The sequence below is a fragment of the Syzygium oleosum genome, unplaced genomic scaffold (assembly GCF_021117445.2).
Source record: "Syzygium oleosum isolate NSW1041296 unplaced genomic scaffold, Sole_v2.1 Sole_v2.22, whole genome shotgun sequence".
NCBI lineage: Eukaryota > Viridiplantae > Streptophyta > Magnoliopsida > Myrtales > Myrtaceae > Syzygium > Syzygium oleosum.
In genome coordinates, this window is record NW_026607506.1 from 6,132,227 (window position 1) to 6,155,337 (window position 23,111).

The 23,111-nt window shown below is 40.1% G+C and overlaps 2 protein-coding genes across 4 annotated transcripts; both read right to left on the reverse strand.

The window, feature by feature from the left end:
• Nucleotides 1–1,223: 1,223 nt before the first annotated feature.
• Nucleotides 1,224–9,725, reverse strand: LOC115689369 (uncharacterized). Of its 3 annotated transcripts, none has more exons than XM_056321218.1 (9): nt 9,421–9,725; nt 6,435–8,821; nt 4,451–5,672; nt 3,602–3,948; nt 3,332–3,496; nt 2,382–2,545; nt 2,048–2,139; nt 1,866–1,972; nt 1,224–1,432 (listed from the first exon to the last, which is right to left on the reverse strand). In XM_056321218.1, exons 1-8 carry the CDS (start codon nt 9,596–9,598, stop codon nt 1,941–1,943), a joined length of 4,587 nt encoding a protein of 1,528 aa, XP_056177193.1. In that variant the 5' UTR covers nt 9,599–9,725; the 3' UTR covers nt 1,224–1,432; nt 1,866–1,940. The 3 variants fall into 3 exon arrangements, with proteins under 3 accessions (XP_056177193.1, XP_056177192.1, XP_030471244.1); XM_056321217.1 differs by having other exon boundaries at nt 1,224–1,435; XM_030615384.2 differs by having other exon boundaries at nt 1,224–1,438.
• A 2,558-nt stretch (nt 9,726–12,283) lies between these two features.
• LOC115689396 (NAD-dependent protein deacetylase SRT1) lies at nt 12,284–21,162 on the reverse strand. Its single transcript, XM_030615416.2, has 14 exons — nt 20,898–21,162; nt 19,831–19,860; nt 19,647–19,739; nt 18,963–19,082; nt 18,574–18,674; nt 17,803–17,911; nt 17,073–17,152; nt 16,579–16,657; nt 15,744–15,797; nt 15,288–15,384; nt 14,835–14,917; nt 14,235–14,302; nt 13,438–13,540; nt 12,284–12,917 (listed from the first exon to the last, which is right to left on the reverse strand). Exons 1-14 carry the CDS (start codon nt 20,994–20,996, stop codon nt 12,636–12,638), a joined length of 1,398 nt encoding a protein of 465 aa, XP_030471276.1. The 5' UTR covers nt 20,997–21,162; the 3' UTR covers nt 12,284–12,635.
• Between the last annotated feature and the right edge of the window lie 1,949 nt (nt 21,163–23,111).

Below are 23,111 nucleotides of genomic sequence, written 5' to 3' on the forward strand. Positions count from 1 at the left end.
ATTACAGCACAAGTTTGGACGGGCGTTAAATAATAACATTTATGAGGATACTTGTCGAGTAATCAAATGACAAAGAATTTACAATTTGTTCCGTGTAATAAGTATTTAGGAAAAATCGACATATATATTTTTTGTTAAGTATGCCTAATAAACATTTTCGAAACAGATGTTAAAGTTCAAAATATATCAAAGTATACGAGTTGCGCAATTTCATAATAGTAAAGAGTAAGAATCGAAAAGCGCTCCAAATGCACAAATCATCCCTCTGACTTTCTTTTGTTTCGCATGGAATTTTGGGTTAACTTCTGCATCGTGGCAGGGCCACACGTTCACAACAAATCAAGGGCTGATACCACAAAAAAAATCCCAAACTATTATGCCCATGTTAGATTTATCATAAATCAATTTCAGTGTCGTGAAGAACCCCGTATCGATTTTTTCTCATCATGTTTGTCCCAAATTAATTTTCGTGTCATGAAAAATCATCAACTGGTACACTCATTGCCACATTTATCGAAATCTGGCTATAAGATTTTAGTAGATTCACCACGGGAGTATCGAATTGGGTTTTTCCATGACCCGAGAATTAGCCGATTTTTGTAACGCGAAAATTAGTTTGGTCTGAACATCGAGACAAATGTACTGATTGGGAATTTTATCTATAAATTAGCCTATGAACATAATCACCATTCCAAGTAAGTTGGTTGCTTATTACGTGAAGATGAACACCTCCCCCCAAATGATGAAACTGCTTAGAATGATTAAAGCGGGTCTTTTACCGTGAAAGAGAATCAGCTTCGGATCGGACGGCCGAGGATTTTCCCATCACGCTGGCCGTACGCGCCCCCCTCGCGGGAATGTGGTGGGTGGATGGGGGTGAGGGGAGGAATCTCAACGGCATTGTATGAATAGGAGCGTCGTCATCTGACCCCCCCACCACCAACTTCCCATCGGGGGGAGACGGAGGGTTGGATCCACGTCACGCGACCGATTCAGCCCCCCACGTGATTGCCCGTTCGGTCCATGGAGCCGTTGGGAAAGCCAAGAGCAATTTAGAAAAACACCCCACCCAAATAAAAAAAAAATAAAAAAATAAAAGAAAAGAATTCCTGAACTGAAACTTTGACCGAGTGTCAGAATCATCATTCTCTAACCCCCAAAAAATTTTAGAAAAATAAGAGAGAGAGAGAGAGAGAGATTCTCAGACACACACACGCACACACTTTAAGGTAAAGAGATTTTACTCAAATATGGTGGGGCTCAGTTTGTACTACACTACTACAGTAGGCCATGGATGACGTTATGTACATGCATGCATTACTTTGCCATGCCAAGAAAGTCTTCAGCTACTCCCACCAACCCTGAGAAAATCTAGGAGTCCTCCTCGGCTTGGAATCTTGCGGAAAGTAATTATTATCCCACCATTCTTCGGCTGCTGCTGCACAAAAGGAACAAAAATGGCCATCAGCGCACACGCTTTGGAATCCAATGAATTTTTGTTTACTACTCTGCAACGCTGTCATTGGGTCATCACGGTGCTCGTGCTTGCATTGAGAGAGAAGCACATTCCTGAACAGGTCTGATCCATGTGGCATGATAGTAATCGAGGGAGCAACGCTACCCGCAGAAACGAGACGGCCATTTCGATTTGTGGAATTCACTGTATATAAAGATAGCTATGGCGCACGAAATCTTAGCAGCTGAAGGAAGGACCTAATAAGGTTGGCCGACTCTTGACAAGGGAAGGCATTCGAGTCGTTGAGTGTAGCGATGGCTCATAAGAGAAGAAAGTGGAAACTTGAGATCGATCGCAAAAGAATGTGTGTAACTACTAAAGATGACCCTGTTAGATGAGATAACGTTACCCTATGTCTCGCGAGGAAAATGTACAAAGTGCGACTAGATCCCATTGCAGGGTCGTTTGGCAAGTCGCGTGCTCCCTATTTTAGCTGAAACTTCCGAGGCATGACAACTGCATGGTTATTTGAAGTTAGTCAGTAAAGTAGCAGTTACTGTTTGATAGATTAGAGTCGGTAGTCCAACTAACCTTCAGATATACTACAAAAGCTATCTGGGGGGAAAATTACATCTGGATCCACTCTTTGCTGAGAGGAAATTGCCTGCGCCATACGACTTTTACTGCAAAAGAGAAGCGTAAGTATAGAAATAAATTCCAGCTGGCAGAAAGACGTAAAAGCCATTTAGGCACTAACGAGTGGCCTCTACCTATCCCCGGATTTTAACATATGATATAAGGGTAAATAAGGTGACAACAGAGACCAAGAAGAAACGTTGTAGCAGTTCCAGAATCAAATTCCATGCCACCTGTTTTGTTCTCTCAAAAGAACGTTCAATTAGTACAGCATAACGAGTCAACTGACCTTGCCCATGAAGGTACAAATTTGTCATTGGGTGTATCATCTTCATCTTCGTCTTCGTCTTCATCATCCGAACATTTGTAGGGTGAAATCTCGTATGATCGTTCTTGATTGCCATCGCTGACACTGTCCTCAATATCTGTTGCTTTTTGCAAAATGCTTATTACCTGGATGATAAGCAACTCTCAGCATGAAAGAGTACAGGCAAGCAATTTCCTTCAGCAGATCAAACAAACCCTCATCTCTCTAGAAGTTGCTTATACAACTGAGTACGAGCTGTTTACTGAAAAATGCTTTGGGCACAAGCTATTGACAATGAAGAAGAGAAAGCTTTTAACATTTACAGCTAGCATTACTGACAATTTCAGTAAAACGACAGACAAGGCAAGGACGAAGGCCTTAGTCATGGAATAACCACTCGGAAAGTTTGTTGGACAAAATCATTGCCAACTCCAGTTCCTGAAGTTTAGCTATTCCAATACCATGCCAGAAAGCACAATTAAACAGATTAAGGAGACAATAAGAATATCATTCTATAATCAATTAAAGTCATTCTATACGTGATATGAGACAACTGCCCCTACAGGATTTCAGATGATGTGGAAGTTAAATCTACTCCTGCAATTTCTGCTGTCGTACAATTATAAATTTTCCTTTACAGTCTATCAAAAAGGACTGCAAAGCTGCATTGAGTGCGGGATTTTTCTATTACTTGCATATTAAATACTGCAAGTGTAAGGAGTAGCGATAATAATTTTTCCCATAATTGTTCTGATGAAAATAAAAATCACACATGGCAAGCAAAGTCCCACGTATTTCCAAATTAAATTCACCTTCAAGCCCCCCTCACTTGGCTCTTCTTTTCAACTTATTTTCTCTTTTCCTTTTAGGCAATGCATTGACGACTGAACTTAGTTTATTTATTCAAAGAAAGCCTGAATCAGAAATTGTACCTTATTTGTTCCATCTACACATATTCTTTCTGTTGAGCAGGGTTTAGAGCCTAAGCCCTGGTCAAGTTCAGCTTCACTCTCCACTATCCTCTCCGGAAAAGCACCTCTTTTTTCTGTCTCTAATGTTTCATTCTTTCCGAGTTCATTTCCCGATTCTCCCCTCTTCTGAAACATATTATCCCAAAACACATGTGAGGTCAATGCTACCATGAGGACTAACAAAAGGAAACAAAAAACAGAAAAAGTAAGATAGCACTGGATAGATCATACTGCAGCATGATATTTTGGTCCTTGCTGCTCCTTTTTAGTAGGCATGTCTTCTTGGTTCTCTTGATTCCTCCGAGCACCTTCAACACGTTTTCTTTTCCTTTCCTTCTCCCTCCTATCTTCTTCTTCCCTCTGCCTTTTCTTCATGGCAATATCAGCCAATTTTTTCTTCTGCTCTTCTTCTTTCCTTTTCCTTTGAAGCTCCAATTGTCTCGTGTTTTCCTTCTCCATTCTTGCCCGTTCAAGTTTCAATGCTTCCTTCTTCATTTTACGTTCAATCTCTTTCTTTTCTGCCTGACGTTTTGCAGCTTCAGCAGCCTCAAGAGCTCTCACTTTAATGTCCCTCTTCCCTATTAAAGATAAGAAGTTTTAAACTAAATGGTTGGCGACAAAATCCAGTATAGACTTATCTTGAGTACATAAACATAGTAAAGCCAAAAGCAACTGATTGCTTATTCTGATGAAAGCCCTCACTCATCTAAAGTTTCTTCATGAAACAAACAGCTATCAGTTCAAAGAAATATGATGACAAATTCCATCTTCATCCAACTATCAGTGAAACAGATTTCAATCATGAAATTCAGCTCTTCTAATTTAATAAAGTAACTAGAAAAATTCAGAAAATGAGACGTAAATCTACTGAACTATTTGAGTCCAGCGATGGTATGTGAGAGAAATCTAGCACCATAAAAAGTAGCATCACAAATTTCCAAGAAGGAATCCAGGAAAAACAATGCACCCTTTTGAAGTGCAAAATAGCAGTATGACATAATTTACCCAAAGCAGTCTTATCTCATATGTCTTAATAGGGAACTCAAGAACAGAACTTGTAGAAAAAGATGTGGTCGATACCTGTGAAAGGTGCAACTGTTTGTTTTTGTTGAACCAGTGGCAAGAACGAAGTCACATGAGACACAATGTTGTCACCTTTCCTGAGGCTGGTTTTTGGCTTACTGAACCTGTTATTAGGCACTTCCACAGGCCTCTTCCCTACGTTCAGCCCTTTTGGCATGGTTGTGCTGTCCTTCGCCCTATGCCTCTTGCTGCTTTCCCGCTTCCCAGGCTTCTGTTTAGCCTTTCTATGAGTCCCAGCAAAGCTAATTTCTGTTCTGATGGAATCTAGACTACATCTTGTCATCTCATTCTCTGTATCAGAAACTGAAGCAGGACAATTAGGATCTTCTGTAATATCAGCAAGTGGTTTTCTATTTGCTGCACTTGTTCTAGCATCTAAATCAATGCCCTCTTTTGATGTATCAGCTACCTCATCTGCATTCTCATTTTCTTCGCTAATGCAGGGAAGCTCAGGATTTAAGCTTCTTTTCTCCTTTGAACTTCCAGACTTGGAGGCTATTATATCCCACAACTTCCCGACGGGAGATGTGTAGGTTTTCTTCTGATATCTGGCAGATTCGGCATATGAAAGAGGAAGGCAATCAGAGTGGGACCTTCCATAAGGAGCCTGCTCAACTTCCTTTTTCACGAAGTTGTTCACCCCATTACACTCATTCATAGAGAGAGTGCTCCCGATGTCCATATATTCAAGAAGGCCGTTTGGAACTGACTTGTATAAGTTCGGTGCCTTATGCAGCTTGTATGCGGTGGAGAAAGGGGACAACGGTGTATGAACAGAAGAAGATTTGGAAGGCAGCTTTTGCACGCTGGCATGTTCAGTAATACCATCTTGAACATCCAGCTTCTCAAAGCTATATCCATCATCAGAAAATGACTTCTCATCATCAGTTGAAATGATGAATCCCTCAAAAACAGGCATTATTTGATCCTTTCCAACTTGCTCCATGGATGGGCAACCAGGTGTGTGGTAAGGAAACTCATATTTTTGGTTATGGGCTTCTCTATTCTGTTCAGGTCTTTCAGAACAAGCTAAATGTTCCTCATCTGTCCAATTGAAAATATCCTCAGTCAGGCATTGACGTTCCTTATCCATGGTGCCCTCGATTCTTGCTAAAGATGCAACGTCAGATAGACCAGAAATATTTAAGCGAGGTTGTCCATGGTTTTCATGCACCAAATGGGAATCTGTATTTTCATGTTGCCCTTCCAAGGTGAGACCCTGTGAGACAAAATGATCAAAAAATTTACAGCACCATTTTGCATCATACAAGCTAGAGCAGCATATGCAGTAATAGATCTGCTCCATAACTGTACACGCATTTAGTGTGGATGCAAATTGTGAACTAAATTATTGACGCAGAGACTGCTCTGCAAAGCAAGTTTAAGTGTTTTATATATTAAGAAGTTGCTGATATGAGGTGAAAGATGTATTTTTCTTGTGCTGGCATCAATTAACTAACTCTAATTTCAGTATTCTACAATACTAATCGTCCAACATAGACTGGAACTTTAGATCTACAATCCCCAAAGATTATCCGATGTTTTTAAGGAAAACCTCCTTGTAACATGATGATTTTAGTCCTGAGCTTTCTCTGGAGCTATCGTAACTTGACAGTTTCACTCTCAGAAATAGTTTCTTTTTGTGGTTTGGAGGTTGAAACACTAATAGCACTCAATATGGAGCTGTCTATTCCCATTACAAGCATAACAGAAGGAACTATTAAATCTAGGACCTAGTCATCTATTGAAACTGACCTATTATCACTAATAGCACACAATGTGAAAATGATCGATTTAAGAAGGCCAGCCATGTTGATCATCATAAAGATAGCCAATAGATGATTGTGATCAACCTTTCCCACAACCCTTTAAAAGCAGCACTTTTCTTCAACGAACATGTACTATATATGTTCACCAATCTTCTCCAAATAGTATAGGACTAAAATAAAAAGTTTCTAACTGGAAATGGAGAATTGAGTACCTCCGGAATTTGCTGCATCTGCAGGGTTTCAAATGCTTCGGTCACGTCATGCTTGGCATTATGCTGCATCAGATTATTGAGGCTCCTATCAACTATAGACCCTTTCTTAGAACTAATACGAGTCTTTTCATCATCCTCTGCCCCGATTGCCTTTCTTTTTCCACAATTTCTGTAAGTACTGTGCAATGGATCCATCTGCAAGCTCAATGAAGCAGGTGAAAGCTCAGTTGATTTATCAAGCTGAGGCGATGAATTTGCAAAACCATTGCCGTCGGACTGTAACGGTAATATCTTCACACTTTGACGGTCAGAAGATTTGAAACAAGCTACATTCTCCAAAACTGGAGCAAAATGAGGAGTGCCGCTAGTCGTGGAACTAATTAGTTCCATCGGCATTACTCGACCACCATAAGAATCAGGGTCTAGTTTATGATGACCAAGGTCCACTTCAGTTGATTCTGCTGCTTCAAACTCTCTAGTATCCTTCTCATGGGAAGTATTCATTACCTCATTTGATTTCAGACCGGACAATGAAGAATAATGTCCATCACTTAATGTGCATGGAAAATTTTTACAGGCGGTGGACAAATTAATTGAATGATCAATGAAAGACATCCTACTTTTGGATTTCTTCCCTTGTAGGGGATAATTAGAAATGACGTCTTTGTCATTTCCACATGTTTCACTCACTACTGTCTCATCATCCTGTCCTAAGGATGTGCTTGACTCACCTATCTTGTCAACAGGGTTTTTCGCTAAATGTCTAGTAGATCCAAGTTCTTCAAAGCTCTTTTCCTGCTCCCACGAGTTTTCCTGCTCCCACGAGGTGACCAGCCCTTTACGTAGCACTGTGTCCTCGACACTTTCTTCTGACACAGCTCCAGGAACATTATTCAAGCAGGTCCTGTTCTCTCTGAGATCATTGAAGTCAAGTTGATTGGGCTTTAAAAGAACTTCAGAATCAGAGCAAAGGCTTGAGGCTAATGCTTCTGGCACGTTTTCCAGATCAGCAGGATCAATGTTAGATGGAATGCCAAAAGAAGATCCTTCAAATGGCTTTTCAAACGCAACTGAAGATTGAGCAGCATCTGTAGAACATCTTTCTGGATCAACATTATCGCTCAAGTTGGACAGGGCATTTGGTGCAGTACCGTGTGCTTTTGGCAGGTTATGGGTACTGCCTGTGATAAGCTGGTCAGAATGAGTAGAACCCAACTGGTTGACAGAACAACCTGAAACCAATAAGTTTTCAGTTACTAATGCATTGCCATTACCACAATCATCATCTTGGGGAGATTGCGATTGCTTTCTTAAAGAGCCAGCCATCTTCACATCACCTGGGTCAGAAGATATCTCCAATCCTGGAAGTGCCTCACAATTAGGTTGATGGGAAAAACATCTCAACTGTGTGATTTCACCAGAACCAACAGTAGTTTGATGTCCATTGATTTGGCAATCTCTGCTTTCCGGTCCATGCATGCTGCCACTTCCATTCAACTCCATAGAGTTGTCAACCTGGCTCACTGGTTGCATTAGCTTATCCATACCACAGCTCTTTCCAATAAAGGAGGAACTATTGGACTTCAAAGCTTCGTTCATTTGACAATTTTCAGTTGACTTATAAGGTCTTGTTATATCGCTACATCGAATGTTGCTTTCCTTTTCCTTTCTCAAAAAATCTCCTCTATCCCCTTCACTCTGCCTTTGAACTTCAAGATCAATACTGCAAGGAGCATCCATTTCCAATAATTCATTTGAACAGCTTCCAGATATCAAGGATCTCATGGCTCTACCGCTGCTGGTTTTGCTGCCCTTTTCCTTACTCTTGAAGATGACCATTTGTGTTTCTTCTGTTGAATTGATGTGAGAACTGGTGTGAGAAGGCTTGACCAGCTCTGCAGAATATACATTTTCAGACGGTGGAGGAGCAACCCCAGAAGCAGCAGATCTGCTTGGGTCAACAATAGGATCTTTTTCACGTAAACAACTTCCAGATGCCTTTGCACTGTTCCGGAGCTCAAGAGCCGTTTGCCTCGCCTTGGATCTCTGGACCCTTGCCAGTGACTGATCTAGATCATGATAATCTTCTGAGATTATCACGTCCCTTTGATGTTGAGGGGACGTAATGTTAGGATCCGCCTCAGAAGTACCATTTAGGACAAAAGTAGTGTCATCTTTAGGAATTTCGTGCAACAATGACAACTTACTGCTTGCTTCACCTATGTCTTGCAAAGCGTGAAAATCTGCGCATAAATCAGCTGGAAACCCTCTTGTGTCTGCTGTAAGCATGGGTTTATCATAAACGGGACGATGACCAATGGAACAAGGAACTGAAAATTGTGGCTGCGGCTGCAAAAGTTCTGCAATAAGCTCTTCTCTCTGAAATTCTGCAATGACAAGACAGTAAATGTAAATTCAAGCTAGGGACTAGAGGTCCAATGGCCACAACCATCGAGGGCAAACACATCGTAGAATAAATGACTGAGTGCCGTATCGAAAGAGATGGCGCATCATCACGTGTAATTGCATCCATTCGCATTGAACATTGCCCAATTATACAAAAGACAACCGGTTACGGAACAAAAGCATCATAACAATGCAGCAACATTAGAGGTTAAAGTATTCATGGAAGCATCAAAATTCAGGGGAACGACTTCGAATCAAGCCAGTTTATCAATCAACTTCAGCAGTTGTCACTCGAGCTCGGCTCATCGTTGATGCATCGTTCCAAAGCAGAAAATGAGGGGAGCAAACTAAATTTCAAAAGGAGCAATCGACAAGTAAAGCATTTCCATACGAACAAAAGCACATCGGCATTCACACACACGCCGTGCAGATAACTAGCATTCTGTAACGTTCCAAACTAGTAGGACACGAGCGAATCCGCTGCCGGTTTAGCAAAATCCCGACCGGAACCGTCGAACGACGGCACTAACCGACGCGTATCGATAAACAGTAAAGCTTCCCGAAGTTCTCTCCGAAGTACCTCCGGGGAGCAGCGACGGCGGCTGCGAGCGGAGGAGCCAGGGAGGAGGGGCGACTCCGTCAATGAGGAGGGTGGAGGCGAGGTGCCGATCGAAGAGGCGAGCCTGGTGCCTGACCTGGTCGACGATCCAGTCCTTCCGCTCGAAGATCTGCGCGAACAGCTTCTCCATCGCCGACATCTTCTTTCACGATTCCGCCATGGACTCGAGGAACCGGATGCAGCGAGTTTGAAGAGGAAGAGGGAGGGAGGGAGGGAGAGATGCGAGCGATGCAGGGTCGTCGTGCTTTCGGTGGGGGATTTCTGAGCGAACGACGCAGATGGGATGAGCGCGACGCGCAGATTTGAATTTCTTTTGGGGAAGGCGGTGGTATCACCCGGCACTGCGAAACGGGTCGGGTCGGGTCATGCTACTGGGCCCACGCGGTCCAGTTTGACCATCTGTTGCCTTCGGTTGGGCTTGGGCTTGGGCTTTGAGACTCAATCAAAGCCCACTGAAAATTTTCTCCAGGCGCTCTTAATTTTCGCCCACGGTTTTTTCGATTTCTTTTTAGTTTGAAGCGCTCGATCGAACTTTTGGCAAAAAATTTAGTAAGATTTGATTGGTGTAGAGTGGAAAAAGTTTAGGACTTGATTGCAGTTCGTGATGATAAGAGAAAGGATTGGCGGAAAACCGTGTGTGTTCTTCACATGTTACAAAATATAGGATTTCCAAGATTACAAATTATTGTGGAATCAATGTTGAGCTTCTCCGCCGGAACAAGCTACACTGCTCTGTTTCTTGCTCTTTCATGAAATTGGATTTCCTCCAATGAACACATAAAAACCAGTCGTAAAACCTCTGATGCAAGGTGAACCGGCCTATGTGATATCGACATATCCATCTAACCAAGCGTCACATATATTCTGATACAATAGTCATCTACTAGATGCACCTTAACATGCTTCAAAGTTGGGACCAATGGATCCTAGTGTGCTTTTGTCAGCACACTTAATAACTCACTCACGACGCTAATCGCAAAAGGTATGTCTAGTCTAGTAATCGTGAGATTGTTCGGCTTACCAACCAGTCTCCCATATCCCTCAAGGTTGAGAAAAAGTTCCCTCTCGCCTGGTAATAAGTTAATAACTTGACATAAATGAATCCATTGGAGTGGCAATGTGTCTTGCATTAAGGCTTAGTTTATTTCACGAAAAATGAATAACTTGGTAAATTTTTTTCCTAAAGAATAATCATTTGTATCGCTTGAAATAATTAGTTGATAATAAATGTTTTATTATCGACAATAATTTATGTCTAAACATTATCGTGGACGACGAATTTTTTTTTTTGCTCGTTCATTTTCGTAAGCGATACAAGCGATTATTTTTAAAAAATTATTTTTCTATATCATTCATTTTTCGTGAAGCAAATATAATCCAAATAATAGTTTCTTGTAAGATATCCAACACATATTATCAATGGATGCTACCATAAGGAGTATACACTTCCCCCCCATGATATCAATTGAAGATAGAATGATCTGAAATGATAGCGTTTGAGACCAAATCCCGAAACTGCATAATTGAATCAATTGAATATAATTCAATTTGTTAAAGTATCCCACATCGCTTGTCTATGCTTTTTATATACATGTGATTTGCTCCGGTTTAATGTTCATGTGCGTCTGACCGAAAAAACAAATGTTCATGTGCGGCTCCCCCAGGCTTACATGTGATACAAGTGTTAAAAGTATCCTGCAACCATCGTGAGACGAATTCAAAGGGACTTTATTCCCTGAAAAAAAAACCCCAACTTTAATCTAATCCCAATTTTGCTCCGAATTATTTTTTGTCTAAAAAGAATCCCAATTTTCATTCTAGTTCCAAGTCAACCCACGCATCCAAAAATCGCCACTAGTTTTTGCATTTAGAGTTTTATTATCTAAAAACGTGTTTTCATCAACACTCTTACGTTCCCATGAAACAATAATAGCTTATTGATGTTGATAATCTTGAAGAAACTAATAGCAACATGTGAATAGATTTGGGACTAAAGTGAAAGTTGTGAACTTCTTTTAAACAAAGAAGTTGGAGGAGGGATTGCTAGTGGTTGAAGATGACAAGCTTCATATGTGCTTGGGTACTAGATACATGGCATAGCCAGATTTGGGCCAGGCGAGGGCGTTGCAACCCTTGTTTATGGTCGCTGACCACCACCGAGGCAGCGGATCAACATAGGGAAGAAAAGAAAAAAGGAAAGGGAAAAAAAGAAAAAAAAGTTAGAAAGTAATTAAATTGTCCACGTTACCAATTTCCAACCGATATTGATTGAAAGGACTACATTGACAAATCGTTAAAAAATTCAAAGCTAAATTGACCAATTAAAATGTTTATGACTCAATTGGCATCCTTTCAATATGTTTATGACTTTTTTGTTAATTTTTCCCTCTATATCTAGCGAAAACTAAGCTCGGGATCAGCCTCCAATCTATTTTTCCAAGACCACCTCCTAGCAAACTATATGGCAATGCACATATGCTCCATTTCCTTACAACAATTAACTTCATAGGCGACATGCATGCTGCCATCTTCTTACCACTTTGAAATATAAAAAACCATATGACGAAATTGAGGTCCAAATTCAGCTGCTCAAAATGTCCTTCCTAACAAATCAAGGCGGAAATTGCGGCTATATCCACTCAATCTAACGGATCCATGCTTCATTAAAACCAACAGATGATCATGTCATTCGCGTAGCTCATGCATTTGCTAGTCTTTCTTACGCCCGTCATCAACAATCCCGTCTCTCATTTGTCTCATTTGTCCGCACGAAGCTCGATTAGATCGACAGAAACTCCATAACATCACGGATGCTACAGCAAAATAAGGAAAATTACCCAACTGCATATTCAAAAACACTATTACAATGATTCGGAACATTATCAGTCTACTGTCGAATCACGTATGACACTAAACATAACAAATTAGAAGTCCTCCTTCACTATTTTGTAGAAGATAGCATTGGTGTGAATCAGTCGTAAGCCAAAAAGTTAATCTGGCCATGCCCAAAAGGACCATTTACAGAGCAAGCAAGGCTGAGTGCAGTAGCTAACAAAATTCACTCAGTCCTACCACATAGACTTACCTGGTCAGTTCCAAAGAAAGCCATATTTACAAATCCCAAGAGCCGGTTTCTATCTGTTTCTCCCAAAAAATGGCTAATGTTAGTTCGATCTTTATGTCTTAGATCGCTTCCGAGAGGATCTGTTGCCTCTTGCGCTTCTTTTCTGCTTCTTGATGTCCCCGTTGCTTATCACCTCGGTTTCAAACGCCTTGGAGGCTTTGTTGTGAATGACGATGTTGGTGATGACGGCAAACGTGGTGGTCTCGCCATTGGGGGCCAACTTGATTTTCTTTCCGATGATGGCATTCTGACCGCAGCACCGGCCTTGAATCGCTGTATCTCTGAGCTTCTGAAGTATTGCGTCCTTATCGGGAGTAGAGCAATCAGTTGAAACCTGTGAGTGATAATTTGTTACTAACCGTTAACAAGATAGTCAGGACGGCTATCATATTTTCTGTGTGACTGAAACATTTTGTCGTTAGGTTGCTGATCCTAATAAGATGGGACACTGACAGACAAAGAGCTTGCGAGAAAAGAGCTCGCTGTTTCTTTTTCCACTTTGTTATGAGCAAGGGATATTCTTCCATTTTTTGTTCGTTTTAGCCAACAAGCAAGCGAGATTTCCTTGGAATCCAAATTCTAATCGGGCATTTCAAGAAGGAAAATATATAGGACAGTGACACGAGGATGTCGGCTTCTACCATATGACCAATCAGAATCACTTTGGAACCTAATTGACGACCTAAGGGAAAAAAAGATGGCAGCCTACTTCAAAGACATTTTAAGCCTCGTGGAAGGGGTTGCATCCCCATAAATATATTAAAACTCATTTTCGCAGTCACAACCTTAAAATTGACAATGACGACAGGTATAGCAGATGACAAAATGTTAGCGAAGCTGCTCAAGATTCTTACCTTAGGATCAAAAGGGATATTAATCTGGCTGCACAGACAGCCACAGCCATCAGAGAAATTAATTTTCAAGACCATCTCAAACACTTTTGTCCTCTCTGTTCTCCTGCACATATGTAAGGATACCGTCAAGAGTATCAAAGAACAAGAAGCCATGTCAAGACATCTTGCACTCTTATGATTAAAGAGAAAGGTCCACGCTGAGTACTCCTCAGTTCCATCACCAAGGATACATTGTGATTTCAGGTAATGTATCTTATGGAACTCATGACTTGTTCGTGCTCTATCACAATGCTCATTAAATCTAGGGAGCACCAATCAAAGTGATCACATGAAATTTTCATATTCTATTATATTTCAGGTAATATTTTCCAAAATCAATAGTTCACTTGTTTATTGAGTTTGGCAATCGCCACTCTGATTTAAAATGTATATAAGCATTAGAAGAGGACAATTACATGAACTCAGGCTGAGTGAACGATGTATCTGGATCATTTATTGGTCAGAAAAAGAACACCTCTGGTCTCTCATTTAGAAATACTTAACTCACATTGCTGTCACATTGTTGCCTCTCAAAGAAAAGCAACCTTGAAGCCTTTCATTGCAAAACTCACATTGTTGACCTTAAGAAGGCAACTTACCTCCCATCGCGAAGTGAGAGCAATACAAAATCTCTTTTAATTTGCAAATGAAAAATGGCCCTCTACCATGTTAGCCATCACCACGAAACATTATCAATGAAGGTTTTCTTAGTTTTTCATGGCAAGCAGAAAAAGTCAATTATATTTCCAAAAACTTACCTTTTCAGCAGAAATGGTTGCTCATGAAGAACAGCTGCTTTGTATTTTTCCTCATCTAAAAAAGTAACCTGGAATGTTACAAGAACATTCATCAGTCAAGCTGTGATAAGTCTTAAGAAGGGCATGTAAACAGTCCAATTTCACCGAGTCCCAACTTGATAGAAACCCCACTCTAGCTACAACAACTAATTAATAGAGTATTTAAAGACATCAATAGTATGAAAACAAAGCAAAAAAAATTGTTAAGGTTGAAAATATCATCAAAATAAACCCCCACAGGAAGAAGCAAGTGGAAGCAGTGCAGTCACCATCTCAAGCTAAGCAATTGCACGCATAGGCCCCTCCCAGAAACTTCTGCAATTCAACTCCACATTTGCTTATGTCAACTAGAATAGATCATACCCGACCAAAAAAACACTACAATAGATCATACCCATAGAAGATTTTTTCCATATAAAAATATATCAACACAAGCAAGCATAAATAAAAGGGTAGTCTGAGAACCAATATTTCAAAGAGCATAATTTCCTCTGACTTTGCCAGAAATCAGGAAATATTTACAGAGGTAGTTTAACTCAAATGTTTCTAACGTAATTTCACCTCAACTGATTTGATGAATGGCAATGGAACTTTCTGCCCATGAACGCTAGCCAACCTGAGCATCCAGTTGACGTATTTTTCATCTGTTATGCAACCAATAATCAACATGACAGAATAATAGCCCCTTGTAATAACGGCATCATATGAAGACATCTATGATGTATCAACAATCCATCAAATTCATCACAAAGCTATGCTAAACTCAGCTGAGGGATCACCCCACAATAGTGTATGAAATTCCAGACCTAAGCGAAGTTAAGAGGGCAAATGATGCAATAAATACATATACAGATAAACGAAAAGAAGTTCTATCTCGCTCTTGAATGAAAACATATCTGACGGTTGAATTTAGTTGTACCACCAACCTAAGAGCAAATAATGAGCCATAAAGGGACAAGGCAGCCTATAATGACACTCATCACTGTCATTAGGACTCACAAAATGAATAGTTACCTCCACTTAAAGCTTTAGTTAAAATAATCTGGATGAAGTCAATCCTGACAAATGGAGCAATCTGCATATTCAGCAAGTTCATCGCACCTGCAATAACCTGTGCTCTTTCAAATTAAAAGAAAATTATGGTGTAGATAGCAAGTCAAGCCACTTTGAGGCCTAAAAGATGCGACAAAGTTTCAGATGCTCGGTATTATGTATCATTGAGCCACACAAAACTCATAAGCACTTTTTTTCCCAATGCAATAGGAAGTACAAGACACATGCACCAGGACATGTCACATTGGGCTCGCAATGTTCGATGAAAATGAACTTATAGTGGGTACTCAATAATAGAATATCAAGACGACAGCTCCAACAAATCATCTAGATCGGATTAGCACAGATGATGGCTGCACGAGGTTAGAAGATAGTGACACAGAGATCTCTTTGAACCCAAGAGCAAAAATTTAGTACCTTATCTACAAGTCCGTGGATCACCAAACTCGCTTTCTTGTCCTTTGGAGTTTTCTGCCAATTTGTTTAATACAATTAATTAGCGCACTAAAGAGTTGATGAGTGAAAAATGCTAGAACTCTATCAACTGATGGTATGTTTGATTTTGTCCATCTCCTTTCATCCAGTCTGTTTCTGTGTTTAATTTTATCTCTCGATGGAGTGCTTCTACAAGTCAGCAAGGCCAAAGTCTGATAATGCAGAGCAGCAAGATCTCACGATATATAGAAATGGCCTATGTTGTGCCCAGTTACACAAACAAGTTAACACACAGAATTCAGTAGATTAGTCAAGATATAGTTCCAACCCATAGATCAAATTCCATGAGAAAGGAATAGAGGCAAACATTTCTTTCATTGATTCCCTCTTCTCACATGCCTTGCGACCTATAAGATTTAAAGATATGGCAATGCTAAATTTCTCCTTTGATGACATCAAAATTTGTGGCTATGCTCAGTCTAGTCCTGATTCATCTGCTTCTAACAGTTGGGAGGGGAAAAGCACAATTATTTGGTAAAAGCATTGTCATCAAGAAACCGTCTGAACTCCTTGCCTTACAATATTGACCAGACTATTATTGATTTTATTTGGCTCCTGACAATTTAATTCCTGCCACATATTATATGATAAACTAGATATACAAGTAGGGGTCCTGCTTCGTTGGCAATTATATGAACACTCTGGACCTATTCACCAAATTCTGGCAACTATAAGAATAAAAATCATTTATAATTTCTAACATCTTTTGCATGTCATCTAGCTCTTTATCTTGTCTTTGATTGGAAAGAAGAAGCACCTGAAGATTTACAATCACAATCTTCCCTCCACCACGTAGACATTTCAAAGGCAAGTTACATGCAGGAGTGATCTGCAGACTGCATAGGTCATAGAGCAATCATACTTGAGACAAGTTAAGAGGAAAACTAACAAAACAAAGACACACCAAAGAAGTAGATTTAAAATGGAAAAACAAATGTTGGAGAAAATATACTTCTGATTGAAGACAACCCATGAGTTGATGCAAACCAACCAACAACAACTGATCCTTTCCCCACCAAAGAGATCGAAGACATGGATACCTTTTTTTTAATGTGCTGTCTCCTGATGTCAATTATACTACCTACTAAGCTATTATCCATCATGGTCATGCTATAGACGAAAGACCAGCATCCAATTATTATTACAAATCTCATCAATCTGCCATGATTTTAAGAGATGAATTCCTAGTTATGTTTAACAAGCAACCACAACTAGATAAACAGTTGCCTGACCAGGCAACCTCAATATTACCTTGTTCCTAAGCACAAAACAACATCAGCCATTTGACAATGCTTCTCTGCATAGCTCATCTCCTTTGAGGGCAAAGCATCCTAATACAAAAACTGGGTTTCAGCACCATGAGTTTTAATAATAAGAAAAAACGTAGGTCTCAACCTCCTTGCTTCCTTTTGACTACTCGAAACCACATCAAGAGAATTGATGAGTAAGATGGAACATTTATAGTATCTAGTGGCATGAAATTGTCACAACATTTCCAAAGACGACATATTGCTGAAACTAATTATGAAATGAGAAGCCCGATTCAAAGGAGGGTAGAGAAAGAAAGAAGAACCAAGTTAATGCCAATCTAGGATGGCTGGTTGAACTAAGCTAATTGTCACTGTCCAAAGATGAGTATTAGCTTCTTTCAACGGTAATAATCACGGTAGATGCTCTTCAGTATCACTGTCCTTCAACACGAAAACATGCTTTCAGGTAGACTCTTAAAGAATACAACCATGTCTAAATTTTTTAAGAAAATTTGGTTCAACTTCTTTTCTACGAAACTATCAATTTTAACATGCACTAAGTTCGAAGAACATTAAACAGTGAAAAAGGGACACAGGCAAGCAGCTATAACTCTGGGAAAGGATTCATTAACTCTGCTCTCCTTGTTATTCTTAATAGCAAACAAACGAAGAATAATATCCAACTAAAAGGTGAAATTAAATAATGCGAGGTAAATGAGTCATATGGGTACCTCCCAGTCAAGGACTGTGTCTCTAAGCTTTGCTCCACAATTTGCATCAGAACAATGACGTGAAGTCTCCTTCAGTCCTATTGAATCCACTTCAAAGTCTCGGAAGTACCTTCATATGTTAACTAATGCTTCTTAATTGACAATTACATGCAAAAAAGAACAGAAGATACAAAGCTTGCATCTTCGATGTAATAACTAATGCAGACTGCAAAAAGCCTACACAGGATGGAAATTTATTTTGAAGTGAAAAGTTACTATATTTGCAGCGGCCATTTATAGATTCCTTGTCTGTCTACTAAGCTTTGTAGCCTGTAATGCTAATTCAACTAATGTATGCTTCTAAACTTAAATCAAGTCAAGAAAGGTTAGCCCTCCACAGATGGACAAACTCGTGACGTGCAGTCTTATAGTTTCCATACTTTCCTAATTCTCTGATGCCTTGACTGATAGACTTCAATCTGTTGAGCTTCTGCAGGATTTTTCATACTGCAAATAAACACTCAGCACCACTAAGATATTATTTACTAGCTTTTCACAGCAAAATAGAGCTCCTACTCGCACATAGGAGTATCCTATCTTCATGGCTACATTTTTTCAGGGCAATAACGTACTTGATGTGCCAAATAACTACAATTCCGCACTCACAAAAGTAGATGCAGCAACTTTTGACAAAAGGTAATGCGCATAGAAACACAGGCAAAATAGCTCACTGTGAGGACCCAAAGGAACTGGAAAACAACTACTTGCAACCACAGTTGTAATATCACTCACTCAGCTCCACAGGAAGGACAAGTCTCCATGAATGAATTTCCATGCAATTCAGCAAGCTTCTCCCTTGGGATTCCAGACCGAAGGTGGAGACCATCGACATTCTAGAATTTGTGATTCCAAGAGAAGATGGAATTAGGAATCAAAGCTCAGTATGCTCACAAGCTAACGACAGGTATCAGTAAATGAGAATTTCTCGGGATTATGAGATGAATCCCGTATTACTAACGAAACTCCAAAAGACTTGGGACTTGAAATGAGTATCTTAAGGTACCAGTTGTTTCTCAGAACATTAAAAGTAGCTAAAGAAAAGCAACAACTCAAACTAAATGAGTTCTCATAGCCACAGCTATCGAAAAGTATACACTAGTGAAAATATAACCTAGCCTTACCTGACTAATGACATATTTCAAAATGCCAGCCCTCTCAAGTTCAACCAAAGCCATGTGCGTCATGCTTGGTACAGCTCGATGAAATGGAAGTGAAGCTTGAGGCAATGGCTTGCCTTCACGCTGCACTCAACAAATGGAGACGTTTCAACAAAATGAATAAACTGCTGAGTAACAGGAAGCATCTTAATTCTACTGATTGTCATGTCAGACCATGTGCACAGATATCAGATGCTTGAGATCTGGCACCTTGGACAGTTGGACTAGATGAGATCCGCTGATTAAAACTGCTATAATTTTGAGCTTGTTCTTCATAAATGTTTTAGAAGTTCATGGCGCCAAAGGTGGAAGTCGAAATTCTTTTTCCTAGTTTCTGTCTTTTTCCTTCGTTTTGCTAAAATTCCTAGTTACTGTCTACCAAAGAGAATGAACTGCCATTTTAAATGTCCACTTGGATACTGAGTTTTAAAAAACATATTGAAAGGTGAGACGATCTATAGAAAGCACTCACGAGGAAAAATGAAGTGCTTTTAGTCTCTAGTAATGCTTCTTTTCTTTTGTTGCTAAAATGAAAACCCCATTTTGAGATAGTAATGAAGTGTGCTTCTATCCTCCTTTTCTAAGAAGGTAGAATTGAACTTTCACCTTTAAATACAAGATTTACATGTTATAACTACTAATTTTCACCTGGAGTGTCCAAATTCCTTTTGGACCTCGAAAATCAGGTATACCACAAGATGTCGATATTCCTGCACCTGTAAACACCACTAGATGCTTACTCTGCAAGAACAAGAGAATTGAAAAGGATTACTCAAATTGCTAACAAATATGATTATCACTATCTTATTGAGTAAAATTGCAGAATTCGTACCTCTTTTATTGTCATTGCAAGTCTTTCAATCTGCCACAGCAAAACCAGCCAAGAATTAGACTAAAGGAGATTCATGACGATTTAAAGTTGAATTCCTGATGTTCAAAACTCTAAATCAGAAAATTAGTTAGACCTCTATTCTCTAATGGCAGGAAATGCGGAAATGGAAAGCACATTTCCAAACACTAGACTACGGTGAGCTACAATCACAAGGACTAGACATAATGGCATATCTCTCATAAGAAAAGAAAACATGAGCTCGCGAATGTCCATTTCATTAATCGAAATCAGCATAAGTACGTAATATCAACAAGCAACAAAGACAGCCTTTGCTGTTGTCTACTCAAGTTTCTTCACAGCAAATAGCCTTACAGATTCTAGAGCAAAAGCATTCTGATAGTGTCAGTAACTCTAACACAAAAAAATGAATGATATGGTGACAAGTGCTCTGTATGCCTTGGCCCGTTTTACTCGAGCAGAGGCTCTTGCATAAGGCAATACTTTTGTGAGTCAAAATCGCGAAGCACAAAACTACAGATCATGATGCAATCATTGTATACAGAATAAAGTTCCAAGAGCATAACCATCATGGCGGTTTAATATTCCAATTCACCATGTACATTTGCCATCTAAGACCTAAACCACCATCAAAGGATAACTAATTTCCCGCATGCATAGTCATTAGGTCTGACGAGTCAGAACAGCACTCGATCCTACCAAAAACCCTCGCATTGAAACATCATAAGCGGCAAACCCAAAAGACCATTAGGAAACAGAGAGCAATACCATCCGCATGCGCACATGCCATCAGCGATGGCCGAGCCAATCAAAAACTGCATAACGTAGCACATGCGATTGACTAAAAGTTCACGACATTCATTGTACGCAGAGGATCGTCCACGTCGTGGGCATAGATCGTTTTACATAACGGGGCAAAAAGAATACGACCCAGAAGAAGGATTCAGCAGATTATTCATCTAAACGAAGAAGAACGGAAACAAGAAAAGGAAAAGGAAGAACCCACAAGAGAAAAAGCGAGGATTTAGAGAGAAATTTTATTTTCTAACTTTTTCTTGCAAAACGTGGGGTGGGTCGAAGAACTCCCGCATTCCAACTTCGCCGACATCTTCTATGAAGGAGAGCTTCTCGGCGTAGCCCAGAGACATGGCGTTTCTCTCACTATCACCCGCACACACAGCTTCACTGATCTCTCTCCGTTTATGCTTTGCGTGTGCGCGTGCGCGTGCGCGTGTCTGAGACGAGCGAAAGAGAGCCAGAGTTTTGTTGCCAAGGAAGTTGAAAAGGCCTCTCTTTTAATACGCAACAGTGTCCCATAAAGCCCCGTTGCTCTGCTCTCATGTGCATTGTCGAGCTGGACAACCGTGCAGCGCCGATGCCATTGTCTTGCCTTGCTGGTGATTTTGATGGACGATGTACGATACATGCGCAGTCCGTGCCGTGATCGTAGGGTCGGAGGGTGCGGACAAAATCCGGCTCCTACCAAGTTTTTCGGACACTTAAATGAACCAACTTACTCTTTGATCAAAAGAAAAGCATTCGTGAATTATATACGAAACTAAAAATAAAAGAAGAATATTTTGGTGAGACGGCATAGTTTGGTATTGCAATTTCAATCTTAGGCATTATTAAGACGAATGATCTCCAAAAGAAAAACGGTTATCCATAAAAATAGTTAAACAAAACTGTGAAGTTTAATATACGACGAGTTTTGTTATCATTTAATGATGAGCCATTCAATCACTTGTATCTTGTTTGATCAAGTCTATTATATCATATTCTCTCACTTCATCACATTCCAACGGTAAAAAAGAACGAGGTAGCAATACTGTTAATGGTATCGCAGAGACTCCCAATGGAACAACACCTTAAGGGCATTTTTGGCCACTCGAATGTGAGAATGGATTGTATAACAATTACCTTATCCAGAGATTGGTGCTGTTCTTTGGATGTGATACTTGGGTAAGTCTAAATAACAGCCTAGATAGCTTATAGCCTATATAACTAATCTCGGCCTCAGGGTGTGATAGTTTTATCCCACCCAAAAGAGATTAGGAACTAACAAAAAATCGAAGAATGAAAAGCAACTTGATCTTCGACTAAGCGTCGCCTCTGTCAATAACTGCCCTACGGTCGTCGCTCTTTGATGATCACCGTACGGTGTCACATATGTCCGTGACCACCGATATATGAATTCGCCATGAAAATTTGATCTCAAAGAACTCTTAGTCGAGCATATCTAACTTCGTGCAAGCACCATGCCATGTCACCGTCCTCAGGTGACCGCCCGGGGGGAGGGGGGGGGGGGGAGCGCTCCGTGATTGATAGGGCGTGGTCATTCCTCTCATGCTCTTTCTCCCTTTCGTCCATCTTTGCTTAACTTCTTTTCCTTTGGCGTGGTGGCCTGAAATGACCACCACAACAAAGGCAACCACCAACATGGTGGTGCTTCAACACTGGTGACCACTACGGCAGTAGCCAACGGTGGTAGCTCATAGTATTGTTTTTCTTTATCTTATATTCTTTTTTTCGATATCTTTTTGGAGTTTTTTTTATATATATTTTGTATCTTTTCCAATTTTAGTGGTTATTTTATCCTACCAAACAGAATATTAGGTATGAGAAATCTACGAGAACTTGTTGTCCTATCTTATCTGACTTGATATCCCGATGAACAAATACAGCCTTTGTGACGCCCTAGAACGCTACACGCGGCACATGTCTTTTCTGGTTATTACTCATTAATTATTATGCATGCGGAAACACATTAAAGTATTCACTATATTCCAACTTCCTTTCTAGGATGTCCCAGCTTCCTCTTGTTCGAAGACACGACGTAAGAGCAATTAGGGATAGATTTTTGGCCAAAAAGGCTAAATCGGCGAAAGCAAAACAAGCAGAATATTCTCCAATCCTTTCAGATTCTGACTCGGATTCCAATCATGTTGAGCATCAAACTTCACATAAGATGTCGAATCTACTTGAGTGTTTCCTCAGGTGACAAGTTGACCCTACCATCCTCATGGCTGGCGAAGAAAAATCACAAATTGAAAAATCTTTTGGATCTGAAATTGAAAAGAACACAGCAATAACATCTTCTGAAGAAGTTGCTTGTATGAATGCTCCTATAATACAAGAAGCTCCTATTAGCTTCATGATGCAACCAGAAGACGAGGATGTCCTTGAGACTACTATCTTGGATGCAGCTCCATAAAACAAAATTATTGGTGGCCTTACCTTTACACTTGATGATATCCCTTATC